Source organism: Chionomys nivalis, chromosome 8 (assembly GCF_950005125.1).
Source record: "Chionomys nivalis chromosome 8, mChiNiv1.1, whole genome shotgun sequence".
Lineage (NCBI taxonomy): Eukaryota > Metazoa > Chordata > Mammalia > Rodentia > Cricetidae > Chionomys > Chionomys nivalis.
In genome coordinates this window covers 77,382,254-77,401,522 of record NC_080093.1, presented here as the reverse complement: position 1 = coordinate 77,401,522, position 19,269 = coordinate 77,382,254, and the positions used below count along the sequence as shown (strand labels likewise).

The 19,269-nt window shown below is 41.9% G+C and overlaps 1 protein-coding gene across 1 annotated transcript in view; it reads left to right on the top strand.

Moving 5' to 3' along the window:
• Nucleotides 1-707: 707 nt before the first annotated feature.
• Acsm5 (acyl-CoA synthetase medium chain family member 5) overlaps nt 708-19,269 on the top strand; it is a 31,853-nt gene continuing 13,291 nt past the window's right edge. The window contains exons 1-6 of the mRNA XM_057779348.1: nt 708-772; nt 889-1,027; nt 2,827-3,046; nt 12,429-12,639; nt 15,194-15,401; nt 17,308-17,451. Coding sequence (XP_057635331.1) covers nt 2,846-3,046; nt 12,429-12,639; nt 15,194-15,401; nt 17,308-17,451 — 764 coding nt within the window. The 5' untranslated portion in view covers nt 708-772; nt 889-1,027; nt 2,827-2,845. The remainder of the gene's footprint in view (nt 773-888; nt 1,028-2,826; nt 3,047-12,428; nt 12,640-15,193; nt 15,402-17,307; nt 17,452-19,269) is intronic.

The window sequence follows — 19,269 nt, the reverse complement described above, 5'->3', positions numbered from 1 at the left end:
TGTCTCATCTCAGATATCTTGCGTATCAGATATTTACATTCATAACAGTAGGACAATTACAGTTAGGAAATAGCAATAAAATAATTATATGGTTGGGGCCACCACACCATGAGGAACTGTATTAAAGGGTCGCAGCACTAGGAAGATTGAGAAGCACTCACGTAGAAGGAATGGTTAGACAGGAAGACACAGGCATGCAGCAGTGCTATGCTTAAACGGATCACAGTGAGGAGGCCGGGACACAGATTAATGGGGAAGCTGCTAGAGCAGGTTCTGGTGATACATAGCCACACTAGCGGCATCTCAAAGGCTAGGGAGCGGAGGTTTTTGTTGCTGTTCTCAAGGAAGCAGCCCGCTGTGCGCCAGTGTCACAACTTTGACTTTGACCCTTGCAGAAATTGAGAGCCTTAGAAGGCTGTTTATCTAAGTTCAACAGCTTTATTAGATAAGATCCAATTCTTCTTCTTTCTCCCCACCCCCCCAGTAAATTTATGTAGTTGTGCTGCCTTGGCCCCCATCCAAGAGCCATTTCATTAACTCCAACAATCCTGCTCTTGTCCTTAGCATTCATTTTCTATCTTTTATCTTGTAGGGGCGGGGAAAGGGGGCGGGATAGTAGCTGGTGTGGGGGTTTTCCACTTCAATTAGGAAACAAGCCGGGGTTTGGTTTTATGTCCTTTCTGTTAAAGCAGAGCAAGTTCTCATTCCAGTTTCAGGCTATTGACCTAATTCCAGGGAGCAAAGGCACCAGTCCTGCGGAGGCGGAGTCCAGGTCAGGGTTTAGTCTTGCAGGCACTGTGTGCCCGGGGAACTCTGGCAGGGAGCCACTGTCCCATTAGAAGTTGAAGCCGCATGTTTTCTGCTGACTTCTAATCCTTCTCTCTCCAGACTGCATTTAGGGCTAAAGCTCCAAGTCAGAATCCGTTCTTCATCAGCCTCTGGGTAAGCTTCTCGGGAGCCTTCCGGTCTGCCCAGCTGCTGAAGGCGAGAGCAGATGCCTTGTGTCCGCCTCGGATTTTAAAACCAGGTAACTGAGCAAGAAATCCTTCACCGACAGGTGTCACCAGCCCAGAGGTCTTTGGTGATTAAATTAAGGAGAGACACAGCATGGAGCGACCTTAGGAAAATGTGGGGAAAGGCCTGGAGATTCTGGAGTTGGGGCCCCAAGGAGGGCCAAAGGGAAAGGCCCGGGACAGAATACAGGGGTTATGCTTGGAACCCGTAGGCCCTAAATCCCGGGTAAGCAGCTAAGACAAAGGCGGAATGCAGGCTTTCCTGGAAAGTGAAGGCTGGGCATCACTTTTCCTCTCTTGGGGAAAGTACCATTCTCGGCAGAGTTGTCATGGGGTGGAATGAAAAGCTTTTTTATAGTTTTTATTGTTGACTAAGCATATGCTATTATACACAAGAATGGCCTTCACTACAGCTCTGTCAGACACATAGAAACTGCTGTTTCGTCAAAACCAACCCCACCCCCACCTTTATCTGTTTCCACCCCACCAATCCCCTTCTTCTCAACTATTCCCGCTGACATTTTTATTCTTTTAAGTTATTATTTCTGGAACCCAGTGTGTTTATTACGGGTTGCTTACAGGACCATGAATGGTTAGTTCCAGGAGCTTGGGCAATGTATTGGTGTGAAATTAATGTTTATAGCTTTTTTTTTCCCCCACCGTGTTTTCAAAGTCGTTCAGTGGTTGTGGGGATGGGATCCTCCTGTGGTTGAAACACACACTCATTGTTTTCTTCTGGCCCTGTTCCATGATCGCTATAAGAACTTGGGCCAAGGGACTGAAGCTGGGAGTGTCCCCAGGCTATGGACATATCTGTGATCCCGGGAACACACAGAGTGGCACTCACAGATGGCAGCTGAGGCTGTGTGCCTGTCACAGACTCTGGAGATTACTCATGTTTCAAGGCCCAAACTCTGAGCAGCCAGGCCCTAAAACAGCTCCGCCCTGTTCGGGCCACTGCCCACTCCTGGCACTTGACACAGGGCTGGTCTAAACCCAGCTATGCACATTAGAGTGAATTGCACATTGCGTTTGCCGTCTTTGTACAAAACCAAGTATCTCCTAAATGATTTCTTCTCACGGGGTGCCATGTAGAAGGAATAAAGTTATTCCTGGGTTCAGTTAAGTAAAAGATATTATTCTAATTACTGTCTTATGTTTCTTTTTACTTTTCTGCATCTAAGAAGTAGAAAACTGTGAGTTGCGTGTGTGGCTAATAATTTGTCTCTGCTGGGCAGTGTTGGGCTGTTGGTGGTGACAGCTATGTTAATTACACTGACCCACCATCACACATTGCACAAATTAGTTGAAATGTCACAGTGTGCTCCCTAAATCTGTGTGACTATATATCAATTTAAACAGTTAAAATATCCGTGAAGGGTCTAGGGAGATAATTCAGTCAATAAAGTGTTTGCCCTGCAAGTATGGGGCCTAAGTTGATCCCAGAACCCAGTTTGAAGAGCTGGAGATGGTGAATTCCTAGGGTGCTGTGCCCAGCACACCGTAGCCTAACTGGTGAGATGTGTATAAGCCAATGACAGACTTTGTCTCAGCAACAACAAAAGACAATGCCTAAGGGACAGCAGTCAAGGTTCTGCTTGTACATGACCTCAGAAACATGCAGACTCCCTCATAGGGAAAGGTAAGAGAGTACTTCCTGTTCAGCAAAGAGACTCTACCATTGTCTTGGCTGAATGACGCCAGTGACGTGTCCTATCATCAGTAGGCGCTATACCGCTCTCAGAGCTGCTCATAGACTCCTCCTCAACCCAATCACGAATGCAAGACCACAGTCTCTCCTCTTTGGTGACAGGCAGGAGGCAACAGACGACATGAAGTTATGGCGGAGAGGCCTGGTCCTCCAGGCTCTGAGGAGCTCCTGGGGCATCTGCAGGGTTCACAGGCAGCCACCACCTCCACCTGTTCCTGAGGCTGTGGCCACCTGGGAAGCCATCAGCCTGGGGAGACAGCCAGTACCTAAGTACTTCAACTTTGCCCACGACGTGCTGGATACATGGAGTCGGCTGGAAAAGGTGAGGCTCACCCTGCCCTGGCATCCCACCAGGGCATCTGAACTCTCTCAGACACTGCAGTGAGACTCAGGACTGTAAGACAGGGGCATTTCAGCATTGTGACCGGAGATCCTGGCAAGCCCTGAAACTCAAACTGTTAGCCCTCAAGCCTAAGGGGTGGGCAAATTTGACTCAGGCTAGCACACAAGCCTGAAGGGGCCAGATCTGACCCAGGCGGTATGAACCAGACACACCTTACACAGCACTTACCGTGTCCCTGGTCCCTGAGCCCAAACCACACAGGGTAGTCATGCTTTTTCATCCTTCTGTCGTGGAACCCAAGACAAGCAGAAGGAGCTTTGCTTTGAAGATAGCCTGTCTCTCACTCTTACAGACTTCCCTCCCAAGCAGGAGAAACAGAAGCTCAGGGTCCTGGGTTTTCACCTAGTAGTGAACAAAAACAAACAACAAACAAACAAATCCAGATTTCACTGTGTGTCTTATCTGCATGCACTTCTTTATTTTCCCTCTCTATGTGTCTATTATGGAAATCTCTCTTTATTATATTTGATGCTAATAATTCATTGCTAATAAGAAAATATAAATTTTGATTCCAAAGAAATTTTAGGATTAATTTTGTTTGCTCTAAAAAAGTAAAAGCAAAAACAACAACAATAAAACAGGTGTATGACTGGCCTGTAACTTGTTATATAGACCAGGATATTCTTGAACTCATAGAGATCTGTCTGCCTACCTCCGGAGTATGTTATTTGTTGGTGTTGTTGTTTTTGTTTTTGAGATAGGCTTATACTAAAATCTAGACTGGCCTGGAACTATAGTCAACGTGTAGTTCAACCTAGCCTTGAATTCATGGCAAGCTTCCTGCCCCAGACTTCCAGGTGTTATGATTACAGACTATCTTATCTGTGTTCCTTTCAACCTTGCCAATTCTGCCACCAGTAGACAGAAATACTGCACTACCACGGAATATGGCAAATTGGTAAAAACAGAGACTCAGAGACAGCCTTTGCAGTCTAGACAGGCGTCCTCCACAAACTTAAATGTGAACTTGGGCAAATTTGCTGAGATCTCTGGGCCTTAGCTTTCTCTCCTGAAACTAGGAAACAAGGCATCCGCTACCCCGTGCTCTTGTGAGCATTGAATGAGAAGCACAAGGCATCCGCTACCCCGTGCTGTAGTGAACATTAAATGAGAAGGCACATGTGACTCGGGCCAAATGCTCCAGCCTTAGCTATCAGCAAAAAGCAAGCTCCTTTTTCCCATTCTAGAGGAATTTTCCTTTTTCCTTTCCCTTCTTTGTGTTTCTTTTCCAGTGTTGAAGATGAAGTCCAGAGCCTTGCACCTGTTAGGCCAATGTTTTATCTTATTTTTGAATTTAAAGTTTTGTTTTGGTGTTTATTTTGTTTTCTTTGAGACAGGACTTTTGCTGCACAGCCCAACCTGGCCTTGAACTAATGATCCTTTGGCTTAACTTCCAGTTGTTACGATTAAAGGTATTAGAGGTCTTCTGATGACAGAAACAAAATAGACAGGAGTAAGTCATAAAAATGAAACCGGGTTTTCCAAAGTTCTTAGCGTCATGAAAGCCACGGTGACAAGGACAACACGGGTGGGGGGGGGGCCGGGGAGGGCTCAGGATCGGCATCTTCAGAACAAGTGGAGCCCTTCGCAGCCCAGTGTTTGTCACAGTCATGGCTGAGCCTCAGCTGCATCAATGAGCCTGGAGGCATTTTGAGCTCCTGGTCCTAACTCAACTTTCTAGTCACCTAGAAAACAGCAACCCTTGCCCCCAGTGGAGCTGGGCAGCCTCAGAAGGCCAAGAATGCTGACAAAGCTTTTTCAAAGCTTCATTTCTGAAGAGTTGTCATTATTTGGTGTTATACCCCATCTTTTTCTTTTACCTTTGAGATTGTAATATAGTTACATACTCCTCCTTGCTCTCTTCCAAATGCCTCATGTTTTCTTTTTCCATTGTTACATGCTTATATGTTTATGTATGTACACACACACACACGTGTGCACAAACACACACACACTCACTCATTCCTAAATATAGCCTTCTCGGTCTGAAGAATGTTACTTGTATATATATTTTCAGGGATAACCACCTGGTATTGGGCAGCCAATTGTCTTGTTAGTTTTACAAGGCTGTCTAGATTTGACACGGCTTGGAACTTAACCAGTAAAAAGTCTATTCCCAGGAAGCCTGTGCTGATACTTTGTGCTGTAACAAATAAAGCTTGCCTGGTGATTAGAGTGCAGAGCTAGCCACATTAGTTAGGTGCAGAGGCCAGGCAGTGGTGGCATCACCTTTAATCCCAGCACTCTGGAGAAAAAAGCAGGTGGGTCTCTGAGTTCGAGGCCACCCTGAGCTCCACAAGATTGATCCAGTCTACACCTTTAATCCCAGTATTTAGGAGTCATGTGTCTTTAATCCCAGCACTAGGGAGGTAAAGACAGTAAGGGATATGGCCGGGCAGAGAGAGGAATATAAAATGGGAGGAGACAGGAGCTCAGTGCGTTCAGTCTGAGGATGCATAGGGACAGGATCACCCTTTTTAGTCTGAGGATTCCGTACAGTTATGAATTCTAGTGGCTGGATGCTCTACTTCTCTGATCTTTCAGCTTTCCCCCCTGATAGCTGACTTTAGGTTTTTATTATTAAGACCAATTAGATAGAATTCAGGCTACATCTGGTCCAACTTTTGGTGCATAAATACATAAAAAAGTCACTTGCCTGTGACTTTGCAGCCATTGGCAAAGGCCAGAGCTACACATGGCCATAATCACTGCCCCACTGACGAGGTTTTTCTTTCTTTTCTCCTGGTGGATTGTTGCCTTCCCTGGATCCCCTTCTCTGGCTGCTGCCTTGAAGCCCACTCAGGCTTCTATAGTTCGACAAAGCAGTAGTCAGCTTCCTGCCCTCATCATCATCGTCATTCGCAGAGTTAGTGAAGCAATTGGGAATTCTTAAAGGGAGGAATTACTTAAAAGAGAAAGTTTTTTTCCTGTGTTAAAAGTGGTAAACATGCTGGGTGGTGGTGGTGCACACCTTTAATTCCAGCATTTGGGAGGCAGAAGCAGGTGGATCTCTGTGAGTTCAAGACCAGCCTGGTCTACACAAACTAATTCTAGGATAGACTCCAAAGCAATAGAGAAACCCTGTCTCAAAAAACAAAAAACAAAACAAAACAAAATATGGGAAAAGCTATTATAATGGAGAGAGTTAGGTCTCTGTACGATTATGCAATGCATGATTTAAAATTGGAACAATTAAATCAATTAAGTGAAGGGATAATAAACTTAACTGAGATTGGCATTATGTTAATCATAATCTTAATAACTCTTGGTTTATCTCTAAAAGAGTTGGTTGATATGAGTGTCAAGATACAAGCATTAGAAAAACTTATTAAAACCGATCATAGAGATATTCAGAACCAGACATAGGAATATAAGGGAGAACCAATCTCAGCATTGCACTCTAAGGTTAGAGAGGAACAGTCTAAGGTTTTCAAATAACCAATCTTAATATATCCAGTCACCTTACTACCAAATGACAGATATTCCCAAAGCTGTATAAGCACTCACTAGAATCCTGTGGAAATGTTAGATTTAAGGAGATTCAAGGAAGCAATTGTAGCATAAGTTCTAATAGGTCTTAATAATAAAAGCATGGAGTCAGATATAGGGGGAAATGCTGAGAGACCAGAGACGGAGTCAAACCACAGCCACCTTACCTAATCAACTTTCCAGTTGAAAAGAGACAGAACTCCTGTCTCCTCTCATCTTATCACTTCCTGTCTGTCTGTACAGACCTCCAGACATCTATGGTTAGCTACTGGCTAGCTCCACCCTCTGATGTTCAGGCAAGCTTTATTTGTACAAACAAGATATCACCATATTTCTCCTTTTTTGTCTAAATGTTAAAAAAGAATGTTATAACTAATATAAGAAAAACTATATGTAAAATATACAATAAGTATATATAATATATAGTCAATAAATATATAAATGATGTCTAGTCAATTAACAATGACAAATTCAGAGAAAACACTACATATCTCTTCTATCTTGGTGAGTCCAAAAGGTTGTCAATTGTACAATTTTAGAAGTTGCTTACAATGTACTTTCTATTTACTAAGGTAATATATACTTCTAGGGTCTTTGATGAAGTTGAAGATAGATAGTATAGTTTTTCTTAGTTATAATAAAATATAAATTAGATATAAAACTTCAGACTCATAAAGATAAGATATATAATATTTTCTTTAATTTTGCCAAATATATATTGACTAAATATTGTCACTATGGTTCTTACTTGATAACTATTTTGTTGTATATATAATATTACTATGTTAAAGTTAAAAACTTCCTTTTTAACTTAACAGAAAGGGAGAGATGATGTGGGATGTCCTTCTGTATATGTGTTACTTTAATTGGTTAATGAATAAAGCTGTTTCAGCCAATAACTGGACAGAGTAAAGCTATGCAGGAAGTCTAAACAAAGATAGAAAGAGAAAGTAAACCAAGTCAAGGAAGCACCATGTAGCTGCTGGGAAAGCAAGATGTAAGGTAACAAGTCATAAGCTTCATGGTAAAATATAAACTAATAGAAATGGGTTAATTTATTGTTAGAGCTAGTTAGTAAGAAGTCTAAACTATTGACCAAACAATTACATTTAATATACTAGCCTCTGAGTAATTATTCCATAAGAAGCTGCAGGAACAACTGGACAGGTTTCTCTCCTCACTAGAGCAGGAGAGAAAACAGTCCAGGAGGACCAGTGGAACAGAGAATACTTCTAGCCACAAGTGATAGTCTCACATGGCATGCATTCACCTTTTGTGAAGCAGATGTTAAACTCATGGTCAACTTGTAGTAGAATTATCCCTCAAAACTGGAGAGACTTGTTATAGATGACTTAGAACCTGGTCCTCATTACAATGTAGGACTTGGTGGAAAGATGAGGCTGAGACCATTGAACAACAAATTAGGGCTAGAGGTATAGATATCTCTCAAGACCAACTCCTTGGAGAAGAAGAGTATGTTAATGTAGAAAGGCAATCTCTATATAATGTCCACACCCTGGCTTTATGCCATGTAGCAGCTTTGAATGCTTGAAACAGAATTGAAGAAGTAGGAAAGAAAACTGAGTCATTTATTAAAGTCATACAGGGCCAAAAAGAAACCTTCACTGATTTCTTACAAAGATTGACTTCAGTGACAAATAGAATGATACCAAATTCAGAAACTAGAGAAATAATAATCAAATCTCTGACTTATTGAAAATGCTAGTTCTTAATGCAAAAGGATAATTAAGCCTTTAAATGCAAGATCATCACCCTTGAAGGAATGTATGCAAGATATAATCAATATTGAATCTTATGACCATGATGGTGCTTGGATAGGAGAGGTGATTTCCAGAGGTTTGAAGAAAAATCAAAATGTTAAATGTTTCAATTGTGGTAAACAAGGTCACCTAAAAGGGATTGTAAACAAGGCATTCCTAGAAAAAATATTTTTTTCTAAGCATAATGCAAACAAGATTCCCCTCCCTTCTGTATTATACAGAAGCTGTGGTAAAGACAGACATTGGGCTAATGAAAGTAGGTCAACAAAGAACAGTCAGGGCAACCCTTTGCCATTGGGAAACTCCTTGAGGGTCCTCACCCAGGCCCCCATGTCAAATTCAGTTCAGTCATTTCCTGTCACCATGGAGGAAACTCCTTCCCAGTGCATTTAAAGAACCTAATGCCTATTGTAAGAAACCATACGTCTCTGGGTGATAAAACAGCTTTAGAAAATAAAGCAAAAATTTCAGAAGAAACCATAAATCAAAATTGATAAAGATCAGATTTGAACAAGAGAGACCTCTTGATTAGAAGAGGTGATAGTTTATCAAACAGCATACCATTCAACCTAAACTAACTTATATGACTAACAAATGCTTCTCATTTGATCAATCAAATATAACTTGCCAAAAGAGAAACTCCCCAAAGTTAGGGATTGGCGAGGGCTTTGTTTTTGTCTTTTCAAGAAAATAAAACAACCATCTTGAAGAGTTTAAAGACCTTTGGACAAATAAGCATCCAAAAAAGAAGAAGAAAAATACCCATAAAGAAATTACCAAGACAAGGAATAATCTGACCTAATGCAAAGTCTGAAGTTTCCAAAATGGTAATGGGATCCCACAATGACAAGTCTACCATGACTGTAATAACACCACTAATCTGATAAGCATCACCCAAAGATTAGCTTTGGATTAAAAACTTCTCAGGATTATTTTGAGGTGGCTAGATGAGATGATCCAGCCTCACAGACTATTCTAATCAGGACTTGAGACAAACCCTGCACTTTCTCATTATGTAGAAACTGAACAACAAAAGATACAGATACCTCTCCCAGGACTTGACAGTTAACCCAAATTTGTCTTTTCGGGATCCCTAATGATACCATCACCCCCAGACAGCAGAAAATAATTTTAAGAACACAACACCCACTTTCCCAAGAGGTAGGGTGAGTGGATTTTGGTTATTCAGTAGCTTACGGATATGTGTTATTGTTTAGTGTGTTGGTTACAAGTTGTTATTGGTAATGGTCAGGAAAAAAGCTAAACAAAGGGAATTAGATTCAGGGTTCTTATTTTGAAAATGGAAAAGGAGGATATAGATAAGATAGGATAAAAGGGTAGATTATTGAATCTACTCTGAAAAGAAAAAAGGGAGGATATAGCTATGATAAGATAAAAGCTAGATTATTGAATCTACTTTTAAAAAGCAACTACTAGTTTTAAATATTATACATTGGATTTGATTTTTGTATATTGTATACAAAATTTTTTATATTGATACAAACTTAAATTATTTTTGTTAGAACATACTGTACATAAGTTTCTGTGTTGTACCTGTACAACTCATTTAACAATGTAATGCAAATTTCTAGTCCCTGAAAGTTATTATTACCAACTATTCAGTATAATAAAAAAATGAAGGTAGGTAATTAGTCATCTATTACAACCAAACTTGTAGTCATGTTATATATATTTTCAAGGTCAACTGGATATAGTTTAAATAGACCCGTTGTCTTTAAACACTTCAGAGAGATAAAGAATGTGGCATTTGAAATGTTTTAATAACATAGGTTCTCTTTTTATAAGATAATGAGACATGTTTGCTCCTTCCTGGCAGCACCAATTTACTTCAGAGAAGATAATGGGCCTTGAAGAAAGTTCACATGAAGTTTACTTTCTTTGTGGCAAAAGTAAGCCACTAGATAAGAAAGTGCTCTTGCCTTGATTGCTGCTGGTATGCTGTCCAAACTGGACACACAGAACACAAAAGAGAGTGACTGCCAAATCTTACCAAGACAAGGTGGGACAGTCCTTTAAAAATTCTACTTCATAGAAAAGTCTGTCAAATATTCTAGGCATTTAGGCCGAAGATGGATGCCCCAATGTTACAGAGGAACCTAGAGTGACTGTCCAGGCATCCAGCTGCTTCTGTCATTTTTCACATTTTGGAAGTTGCTTTCTTGCTTTTCCTGCTTACTTAGTTAATTTTATTTCTTTCTTGGGTCTCCAAGGAAGTTGAAGACTAGATAGTTATAGTTTTCCTTGTTTACTGCATTCAGAAAGAAATTCATTAAAGATATGTAAACTATATAAAGTTGAGAAACATCAAAAGATGATTTGGAAGTTAATGTGAGTTAGCACAGAAAGTGAATTAGGTACAAGACTTTGGACTCACAAATATAAGATAGATAATGGAGTATTTTCTCTGAACCTGTCAAATGCAATGAACTAAACATTGTTGATTTATTTATTGCCTATACATTATGTAGTTATTATACTTATTGTATATAGTTTTTCTTATATTATAACCTTTTTTATTTTAGACAAAAAAGGAGAAATGTGGTGATATTTTGTTTATGCTGTAACAAATAAAGCTTGCCTGAAGATCAGAGTAGGGAGCTAGCCACTAATTGGCCATAGAGGCCAGGCAATAATGGCACACACCTTAAATCCCAGTACTTGGGAGTCACATACCTTTAATCCCAGCACTAGGGAGGTGGACACAGGAAGGGATATGTCTGGGTGGAGAGAATGTAAGGCAAGAGGAGACAGGAATTCAGCACTTTCTGTCTGAAGACTCTTGTGGATGGGATCACACTTTTTGGCCTGAGGATTTCATATAGTTAAGAATTCTAGTGGCTGGATGTTCTGCTTCTCTGATCTTTCAACTTTCACCCCTAATAGCTAACTCTGGGTTTTTCTTATTAAGACCAATTAGAATTTGCACTCTAGAAGCCATTTGCCAAAAGCAATTATAGGCAGATAGTTTAACCTTGTGATTGTGTGAAGCAGATGATGTGTCAGAAGACCACATGGGAAAAGAAAAATAAACCAGAAGCTAGTAGAATAACCAAGAAGTCAAAGGAAAGAATGGATAGGGACTGAGAAATGGACATGTGTTTTGAAAGCCTCTGGTATACTCCTAAGCATCTCAGAAATGGTGTGATTAGAGCCGTGAGCATCACCAGGGTCATGCATGAGCCTCAGAAAGATCTGACGAGGCCCTGGGTAAGCTCTCGGGGTTTATGGCCTTGTCCACTTCCAGTTTTTTTTTCTCTGTGCAGTTAGGTGCTCTCCCAGTTCCCTGCTCTGGCCACTGTATCTTCCCCCACCATCATAGACATCTAGCTCTCTAGAGCGTTAAGTCAAAACAAACACTTCCTTAAGTTGCTTTTGGTCGTGACTTTTTTTTTAACTAAAGAAGCAATAAGTGGTGCAGCTCTACAGCCTTGTAGGACTATACTCAAAACCAACGTGTTATGTACTTTTATGTGCTAATTAGTAGGTGATGTGAGTCATGTTTCAGTTAAACAGGAAGGGACACAGGGCAGCATAAATCATCTTACCTTTAACGTTACAAAAGTTGGTATGGAAAATTTGCTTGCGTTTGCCTAAATTCAACACTGGGAGGATAAATGTGTAAGTAGCAAATACAACTGGTCACTCTTGGAAGCACCTGGGGGGACCCAGCCCTTTGGTTTTGTGTCTAACTGACTGGTTTTTTCTTTTATGAGGGAGGGTCTCATATGGACACAGCTGGCCTTAAGGTCACTACGTAGTCAAAGATGTTCTTGAATTTCTGATCCTCTTGTTCTATCCCCTAAGTCCTGGGGCTACAGGCATGCCACACAGCACCTGGAACTTTGCGCATGTGTTAAACAAGAACTCTGACCCACTGAGTCACACCTCGGCCCGTCATTTTGATATTTGAACTCTGTGAACATATAACTATTACGCTTTTTTTTTAAACAAATGAGCAAAAACACCCAATGATGGCTTCTATGTTTTTCCTCACTGTATTCCCTGGCCAGGTAGGGCAGCGGCCCCCAAATCCTGCATTCTGGTGGGTGAATGGCTCAGGAGCAGAAGTCAAGTGGACTTTTGAGGAGCTGGGGAAGCAGTCCAGGAAGGCAGCCAATGTCTTAGAGGGTGTGTGTGGCCTGAAACCTGGAGACAGAATGATGCTGGTACTTCCACGCCTTCCAGACTGGTGGCTGATCAGCGTGGCTTGCATGCGAACAGGTCAGTAAGCAAGGTTAGGGCTCCTTGGTAGGACTGGTACTGCCCACCAGAGCTTTGCAGATCCCATGAAATTTGGAGGATGGGACAAAGAGAACCCTGTATGGGGTTCATTTTCCCTTTGCCCAGCAGTCACCAACCTGACTGCTTACGGAGGCTAGACAATGATACGACACTTAAAATTAAACTGCTTAGTAAGGGCAGACATGTAAAGAGGCCTTGCAGGTTTTTTAAAGCACCTACTATGTGCTAGGCACTGTGTTAAGAGATTTTTTTCATAATCAAAACTTTGTTTAAAGTGTTATTTATTTTTGATAAGAAATTTCTCACTTTTGCCTACTCTACAGCTTTCATTGGTACTCAAACAAAATAACCCAACTATATTTCACATTATGGGGTGAGGCATCGTCTCCACTCCAACACTGCAGAAGATATCAAAGTTGTTGTCAGTGCAACTCTACACCTCTAGATTTTCGTCATAAGCACTTGTTAGGCTATAGTGATTGACTTTCTCTTATTGACAGTTACAGCTGTCAATCATCTTCTGTCTTAGGGTTTCTATTGCTGTGAAGAGCTACCATGACCGTGGCAACTCTTATAAAGGAAAACATTTCATTGAGGTGGCTTACATTTTTAGATATTCAGTCCATTATTATCATGGCAGGGAACACAGCAGCATGCAGGCAGACATGGTACTAGCAACAGTAGGCAGCAGGAAGTGGACTCAGGTGCTGGGCAGTATCTTGAGCATATATGAGACCTCAAAGCCCACCTCCACAGTGGCACACTTCCTCCAACAAAGTCATGCCTACTCCAACAAAGTCCCACGTCCTAATAGTGCCACTTCTTTGGGGGCCATTTTCTTTCAAACCACCACATCTTCCTAGGCCTCAGGCTTATACACAGTCCCTAAGACATAACAAACAAGTAACTTCTACTGGATGTGCTAACAGAGTAGCGGAATGAAGAAGCATGTCAGGACTGGAGGAAGAGCTCACAAAGACCTCAGTTTGACCCCCCCAGAACCATATTAAAAAGAAAAAAGCCAAGTCAATATGTACCAAGTATTATGGTACATATTTACAATCTCAGCCTTGGGGAGGCAGAGACAGGTAGATCTCTGGGGCTCCACAGCCAGCCAGCCAGGCATATGAGGCAATTTAAAAGCCAGTAAGAGATCTTGTCTCAAAAACAAGATGGCATTTGAAGAGTGACACCTGAGGTTGTCTTCTTACCTCCGCCCCAACATACGTATATAGCACCCACACTCACATGAACACACACGCGTGTGTGTGCACGCACACACACACAATTACATACATAAAAGAAGAACACCATTCAACTCAGAGTGTTCACATTGGGAACTAAATTGTGCAAGAGCTTGGGAGACAGGGCAAAGAGTAATGAGAACATGAGCTTGGCTCTGGTGCTGTGCTGAACTGACCTTTCCCTTTGCCTCTTCTTCTCACTAGATATTTTCCTCTGTGAAACGAACGTGTTAAAACTCAATAGAAAAGACTAACAATTTGCATTCTGAGATATCAAGAACTTTCAAATGTCAAGTTTTCCCCTCTAGTCCTTATTCCTTGTCCTTGGAGGTAAATGGACTCTACCACTTTTAGCGCAACTTTGGTTGAAACCATGTGGGGGGTTCTCGAGTTTCTGCCTGCTATACCTCCTCTATCAGTGAGTGATCACATACAACAAAAGGATTTATTGCAACAATTTATTTGAAGGACTTGGAAAACAATTGAACTAAGAAGTTGCTGAGGCAATACAATGTAATATGTTCAAGATCATGGACTCTAAGGTGTCTTAGTCAGGGTTTCTATTGCTGTGATGAAACACCATGAGCAAAACCAATTTGGGCAGGAAAAGGTTTATTTGGATTACCCTTCCACACTGTGGTCCATCACTGAAGGAAGCCAGGACAGGAACTCAAGCAGGGGTGGAACCTGGAGGCAGGAGCTGATGCAAAGACCATGGGAGGGGTGCTGTATACTGACTTGCTCATCTTGGGTTGCTCAGCCTGGGGTTCTTATAAACCCCAGGACCACCAGCCTGGGAATGGCCCCACCCATAGTGGGCTGGGCCCTTCCCCATCAATCACTAATTAAGAAAATGTCTTATGGCGGCATTTTCTCCATTGACATTCCCTCCTTTCAGATAGATAACTCTAGCTTGTGTCAAGTTGACATAAATCCAGCCAAAACAGAACAGGTTTTCCTGCTGTTTCAGCTTCTCAATTCTGCCTTTATTACATCGGCTCTGTACTCTTGGGCAAGCCATTTGATTTAGCTAAGGCACTGAAGTCTAAAGACCCGTACTCTTTAAAAACGTACTCTGTACAGAGTGTTTATCACAATACCATGCATTTCTGAGCATCATGAGACCTAAGTGAAGGAATGCCAGGAAAGCTCTTACCCTAGGCAATGCCTTTTTCATCTCTGTTATTGTTCCCTCGGGTGTTCCAACCCTCTTCAGTCACTTGTTTCCCTGGACTCTGCATTAGAGTCTTCCTCCTGTCTAACAATGTCCCTTCTCTGTGTGGCCCAAGGTGTGGTCATGATCCCAGGAATCACCCAGCTGACAGCGAAGGATCTGAAGTACCGGCTGCAGGCAGCCAGGGCCAGGTCCATCGTTACCAGTGACGCCCTAGCTCCGCAAGTGGACGCCATCAGCGCTGACTGTCCCTCCCTCCAAACCAAGCTTCTGGTGTCTGACACCAGTCGTCCTGGATGGATCAATTTCCGGGAACAGCTTCGGTAAATAGGAGTCTCCAGGAGAGTATCTATTGATGCGGTAGGCTTTGGGTATTTTCCTTTTCAGCATCAGGACTGAGCATGAGGAGACTGAATCAAAGAGATTCAGACAGAGACATCATCCTGTGACCACCTCAACATTCAAGGCCACTCAGTTACTGTATGTGCTACTTCATCCTAATGTCATTTAAAATTGGTGGCAAAAATCGCTAGAATTCTCAGCCAGAGCAGATGAGCTAAGTTTAGTGATACATTTAGTTCACAGAAAGCTGTCAATAGTGAAATGGCTGCCTTATATTGGTGCTTGCTGTCTGCCAGGCTCTATGCCCAGTAAGCATTCACCTACGTTTATTTGCACAAGAAAGATTTCATGAGCTCTGTTCTGGAGCTCAGAGAACTCTGTGCTTTGGTGCTCAGAACACTGCTTAATCCTTGAAAGGAGCCCCACAGGTGAGAAACCGCTGTTGGAAGGGTAAACTGACTCAACTAAAATGCTGGAAAGGAATAAAGTCAGAATTAGGATGATATCATGACTACTTCTGCCTTCCAACAAGGATTTATCTGGGGATTTGAGAGTTTTGTCCTGATCAGAGACCAGACTGCCTCTCCTGGTGGCTCACTCCTTTCACCCTGGCACTCAAAAGGCTGAGGCAGGACCGTGAGTTTTGAGGCCAGACTTAACTACACAGCCAGACCATGTTGCAAAACAAAAAAGGAATGATCCAAAACAGGCTGCTGAGTGCTGGATTCTTGAACCTGGAGTGGCCACCTGGATGACCAGAGGGACTTGAGTATTTGAAATACAAATTGCACAATCTAGCTTCTGGCCTACTTAGCCAGGCATATCTGAAGCAGGGCCCCAGGAGTCCTCATTTCTGAAGATCAGCACATGACACTCTGGAGAGTTGTCAGGTTAATCTAGTTCATCCAGATATATCCTTTTAATTTCAGCTGTCATTAAAATTACCTGATCTTAAGAAAAAAAAAACAAACTTCTGATTTCATTTTGATCAAGGTGGAGCACAAGTAATGGAATTTATTTTAAAAATTAACTCAGACATCTTGAGACACAGCCAGGACTGAGAACCAAGAACTACCTGAGTCTTCAAATCACAGAACTTGGAAATTTACCTAATCTCAAACCCCCATATTTTTGAGAAAACATACCTTAGAAAATATATTTTAGAAAAATATCTCCACATTGATCATTAAATTAGGGATAGAACTATTCATAAATGAACAGAATTATACGCATGAGAATGTATGTGTGATTACCACAAACTCCTCAGTCCTACTCAAAGAATATAGAAATCTGTGTGTGTGTGTGTGTGTGTGTGTGTGCACGTGCGCACGCGGGTGCGCGCACATGCATGTGAATGTGTTGTATGTATGTGTGTGTGCTTGTTCATGTAGGTGTATGTGTGTGTGTGCAGGATAGATGTTAACATCACCTGTTTTCCTCTATCATTCTCCACCACCTTGTTTTTTGAGACAGGGCCTCTCGCTGACCCTGGAGCTCACCAGCTAGGCAGAATGGCTGCCCAGTGATCTCCAAGGATCCCCTGTGTCTGCATCTCCAAACCTGAAATTACACATGCAATCAGCTTTTTTGTGGATCCTAAAGATCTAAACTCATGCCTGGCCTTGCCCTTACTGACTGAACTATCTAGCCAACCTCATAGATCTTCCAAATGAGTCCTTTGGGCCTTTGGAGCCTCAATTCCCATGGCTACAGCACTGTTGTAGAGACTATCTATCTATCAAGGTGTGCACAGGGGGCCCAGTCCTCCGCACACACTGCACGCCATCACGGCATGTTGAAATGGCAGTCCTACCGTTGTTAGAGCTTTGGGAACGGCTTGGTGTGTTTGGATTAGCGGTGTCACCTAGCGTTCTTGCGTTTTTCCAGGGAGGCCTCTACAGAGCACAATTGTGTGAGAACCAAGAGTGGAGATTCCGTGGCCATCTACTTCACCAGTGGAACCACAGGGGCTCCCAAGATGGTGGAACATTCCCAGTGCAGCTATGGATTGGGTTTTGTGGCCAGTGGAAGGTATTGGGTCAGCTTGTCTAGAAGGTCCAAACCTAAGGGGGGTGAGTGAGCAGAGGGGAGGGAGTGGAGGAGGAAGGGGTGGAAATGGAGGCCAGAGGGCAAGCAGAGCTTAAGTCAGGAAGGCCTTGAAGGCTTTACACTGAGGAAGAGAAAACTGTGGGGTATTTTAAAATTAAATCAAAATATATTGTGCATACCTTTTATCGTTGTTCTTCAATTGTTCTAGGGGATATATAAAAATTGTTCATAGTTACGGAACACTGTGTGACGGTTTGAAATGCATATGTTATACAACCTTTAAGTCATGGTAAAACTATTCATGGGCTCAAACATTTGTCATTTATTTGTGGTAAAATTAAGCATTCAAGATCCTTTCTTCTAGGAAATTGTATCAGTTTAAGTATATCTCGTCTAATATCATAATATATATCCATATTTTGTGTACCCATCACCACTATCTATCTACAGAACTTTTACTTTTCTCAGGCAGAGACTCCAGACCCATTATATAAGAGCCTCCCATCCCCCTCCTCCCCTACCTTTCTGGAACCCTCTATTCTGCTTTTATCTCTACTACTCCAACTATGTCAGACACCTCGTGTGAGCAATACAAGATCATGAAATTTGGCTCCTTTCACCCAGGATAGTGTTGTCAGGGTTCATTCATTTTCTATTAAATTTTTCTTACATCTACCTTTTTGTTTTTGTTTTTGTTTTTTTGTTTTTTTGTTTTTTTTTTTTTTTCGATTTTTCGAGACAGGGTTTCTCTGTGGCTTTGGAGCCTGTCCTGGAACTAGCTCTGTAGACCAGCCTGGTCTCGAACTCACAGAGATCCGCCTGCCTCTGCCTCCCGAGTGCTGGGATTAAAGGCGTGCGCCACCATCGCCCGGCTACCTTTTTGTTTTTAATTAGCATACAAGGTGCCAGATATCACCATGGCCTTTTCAAACATAGCGTGTTTCAGCAAATTTTCCTCCCATCTCATCTCCCCGACCCCTGCTACCTCTGTAACATCCTGTCTCCTCTCCTCTGTCATGCCTCACGTGTCCTTTTGCCCCCTCCCATTCTCCCTCATTACTGTCCTTGGATCGTCTTGGTGTCATGTCTAGTTTTGCGAGTTTTCATATACTTAACGTACATACATGTACACATTACAGAAACACATGAGAGAAAACATGTGGGTTTTGTCTTTCTGAGATTTAGCCACTTCATTTAATATATTTTTCAAATCCATCCTTTTTTTGCCATGTGACCTAGTTTTACCTCTCCTGGACAGATACCCAAAGACTCCGTTTCCTACCAGAGGGATGCTTACACATCCATGTTAATGGTTGCTTTATTCATGGTAGCAAGGAAATAGGTCTAGACTATACACCCATTAGCAGAAGAATAGATAATAAAAATGTGGCACATATTCAGAGTGGAATTTATGCAGCCGTACAAAAATGAAAATTTCAGGGAAATTTCCCTACTTTTATGACTCAAAGATATTACATTTTCAAATCTGCTCAACTGTTGGTAGATACATGGGCTACTTCCATATTGTACCTACTGTCCCCGCTGTTACTTCTTTGGGTATCTCTCCAGAGTAGAATTGCTTGGTCATATGACAATTTTATGTTAAGCTTTTTGGTTTACATAAGAAATATTGGATATTGTGAGCAGGGATATGACATGATTCAGTTTAGTTTTTAAAGTGTCCCTAAGGATGTTGAGTTGATAATAAATAATAGTAAGGATCAAGGAATGAAGCAGAGTTAGAAAAGAAGACACCACATTAAAACAAAAGCATATTGACTTTTCTTGGGGAACAGAGGT